This window comes from Mus caroli, chromosome 8 (genome assembly GCF_900094665.2).
Source record: "Mus caroli chromosome 8, CAROLI_EIJ_v1.1, whole genome shotgun sequence".
NCBI classification, from domain to species: Eukaryota; Metazoa; Chordata; class Mammalia; order Rodentia; family Muridae; genus Mus; species Mus caroli.
This window is the reverse complement of record NC_034577.1, coordinates 101,609,533-101,612,734: the sequence shown is the minus strand read 5'-3', so window position 1 is coordinate 101,612,734 and position 3,202 is coordinate 101,609,533. Positions and strand designations below refer to the sequence as shown.

Here is a 3,202-nt window from a genome sequence, read left to right as displayed (position 1 = left end):
AAAAAAAAAAAAAAAAAAAAAAAAAAAAAAAAAAAAAAAAAAAACCAACCCCCCCCCCCAAAAAAAAAAGGAAGAACACAATACAAAGGAAGAAGGGAGGGCAAGGACCATGGATTTAACCCCTGAATTGGATAAGAGGGAAAGGGATGGGGACCAGTGCACAGGTAGAGAGATCAGCTCAGAATCTGTCTCCAATTCATTTGGGTTTTGTCATGTTGAGCAGTACAGGATTGTATGTGCTTGTGTGTGCTAACGTGTGCACACACACATGTGGTATACAGGTTCTGATTTCTACTCTGACTTTTAGGGTTACTGTTTACAGAGAGAGAGAGAGAGAGAGAGAGAGAGAGAGAGAGATGGGGGGCGGCTAGAGTCAGAACTGGGATTTTCTGCTGTCCCCAAAACATTCTAAAAGTCTTTACTTCTAGATTGATAGAAGGAAAACAAGCAAAACTTACCATGACACCCTATTTTTAACAAATACGAGCATCGGTATAAAGAATGTCATAGCTTTCAGGGAAGAGGGTTAAAGGCTGGGGCTCCCAAAGAAAACGAGCCAGGGGCTCCAGCTCACAGGGTACTATGAACACAAAACACACTTATAGGGGAGGTGCAGATAAAAGACCTTGTTGGGCACCAGTTTAGCCCCTGAGATGCTCCGTCCGCCTGTGGGGAACACGAGTGCAGATGGCTTGGGAACACAGGCATTACCATGGGTGACAAGTCCCCTGGGGCTGCATTCACTTCAGACCTGCTTCCTACTTTTGCCTTTGTTTCTCTGCCAGTGACCACACGCTTGACCTTGGGTGTGGTCCCTGGCAAGTCCTTCCAGCCCTTCCGCTCACATCTTAAGGGCTGATATTCACTGGCCCTCACTCTCTACCCACTGCTTATTTCTCGATTTCATTGTATGTCTCTGCCTTTAGCACGGCTTTTTTGCCAAGATGGCGGTTTACATTCCTCAGCGTGTGGCTGGGGCCAAATGACTTCTTTATGACTTACTCCGACTTTCCCTACAGCCCTGCACCACTTATCTTAATAGGACAATTCTTTATGTTCCTCTTGTACTGTTTGAGTCATAGGAGATTATTATTACTATTATTATGAGATTCTAAAAGTTTCAACTGAATTTCTCTTGTGGCTATCTCCTGTCACCGTTTTGCTCCAGGCAATTTGTGAGCATGATCTACTCGTCACTACTTCGGCTTGAGTGGGAGACCTTGCTTTTGTCATTGTCATCCCTCTGGGATCCAGTGCGGTGCCAGTAATAGAATAGTGCTTACTGGGTACCAGGTAGCTGGGTACTAGTTTCTGAAGGAGTGGTGTAGGGCAGCCACGGGGTGCTGGCCTGGCCGCAGGATGCTGTGAAGGGGTAGGAAGGATTCCCAACTCTCTTTCCAGGGATCCCTGCGTACCTGCGGTGTTTCAGATTGGTGCTGGTGATGCTGCTTCTGAGACCCAGTAAAGTGGCTGTCCGCCTTGCCTTTGGGGAGCAACACGCTCCCGCGCACGGTCTTCGGAACTTTGTATTCCTGGGTTATTAGAGTGAGCTCTGAGGTAAACCTGCCCAAGTTCTCAGTGCTTAGTCGTGCTGGTGCCACAATATTTTGGGTCACTGAAGACTCATGAGCTGCTAGAAGAAGGTAGGGTTTCAGTAAAAGGCATCATATGAAGGAAAGGACAGTGGGGGACAATACACTGCAGCCTATGTTACTCTCTTACAGAATACTGAGCAATCTTCACATACAGCTGACTGACCTGGGTGGGAAGAAGAGGCTCCACCCACTGAGCATCAGAGGATGGCTCCCCTGGGGTTCTGAGCTCTTTTGTGCCTGCATCAGTTACTTTTATTTTTTAATAGTTGTGATAAAATACTATGACCAAAGGCAATTTTATAGACTTTTAGTTTTTATTTTGGTCCCTACCAGCTGGGACCAAATATTCAAATATTTGAGCTGTGTGTGTGTGTGTGTGTGTGTGTGTGTGTGTGTGTGTGTTAGGTCATTTCTCATTCAAACTACCATATTGTCCATCTTTTCTATAGCTCTTATAACCGTCTGTGCCCATTTTCTTTCCCAGCCCAGAAGCCAAGGGTTTCTTAAGTTGCTTGTGCACTAAGGCCTTGCCTTGACAATCTGACCCTTAACCTTCTGAGCTTTTGGGCAGTGGTAAGGTCGAGGAGCAGATAGGGCAGAGTTTTTTCTGCCCTCAGCAGAACCAACTCTAATGAAGAACGAATTAAACAAGAAGTGTGTGGTTATTAGCAAATGGGACCTTCACCCATGCAGTTAATTTCTCCGTTTTGTTCCTGACTCTCCTTCCAAGCAGACTGCTACCTTCTCAGCTCCCTCTTGAAATACTCCCCTTTCTAAAATTTCAGTTAAAGTCTACTTAGATAAGCACTTGTTAGAGTGCCTTTGTGCCAGCCCTGAGCCTCAGAGTCTTCTTGTGGCCCCCTTGCTTGACATATTTGCCCTGTCTCGTTGTGCCCCCTGGGATTCTGACTTCAAAGATGGACTAGGCACCCCTGAAGGAGACCAGGGGTGGAGGACACATTCTTTGTCTCATAAGCCAAGCAACATCAGTGGTCCTCTAGGTCTCGGGGAGACTCGGCCTCAAAGCTCCTGCCAATCATCTCAGCATATAACTCTCCAGGGCTCCCTCATAGCTACAGTTCCCTCAGCTTATCGTTTCCTGCAGTTCCCTCCTCCCCTCTCCCAGGATTTGGGGCTATGTACAGAGAAGCCACACTGCACTTGCTGGAGGACTAGGGACGCCTAACCCCCTAGTGGAAAAAGTCACAGCTGAGTTCTACAGCAGTTATGAAGGGTGCTAGTCTTCTAACTCACCAGACTCTCCACCAGGCCCCTCACCAGGCCCAACATCTCTGCTCTGCTCCCCTCAGCTTCCTCAGAAGCACTGGCCACTAGCATCTCCCCTCAGTCTCGACCATTTTTCACTATGGACTCTGGCTCTCCTGCCCACTCTGTGATTCACTGATACAGTCTCTTTACAGTGTCCACGAGCCTCTAGCTGTTTCTCTTCTGTCACACTCTCCATATTTCAATAAGAGCTTCTAGACACAACCTTAACAAAAGTTTTCATTTGATCTTCAACAAAATTATAGAAGAAAACTTCCCAAATCTAAAGAAAGAGATGCCCATGAACATACAAGAAGCCTACAGAACTCCAAATAGACTGG

The 3,202-nt window shown here is 46.7% G+C and overlaps 1 protein-coding gene across 1 annotated transcript in view; it reads right to left on the bottom strand.

The window, feature by feature from the left end:
- The window catches only part of Hydin (HYDIN axonemal central pair apparatus protein), a 307,836-nt gene that overhangs the window by 87,953 nt on the left and 216,681 nt on the right, over positions 1 to 3,202 (bottom strand). Inside the window, exon 40 of the mRNA XM_021171126.1 lies at positions 1,416 to 1,630. Coding sequence (XP_021026785.1) covers positions 1,416 to 1,630 — 215 coding nt within the window. The remainder of the gene's footprint in view (positions 1 to 1,415; positions 1,631 to 3,202) is intronic.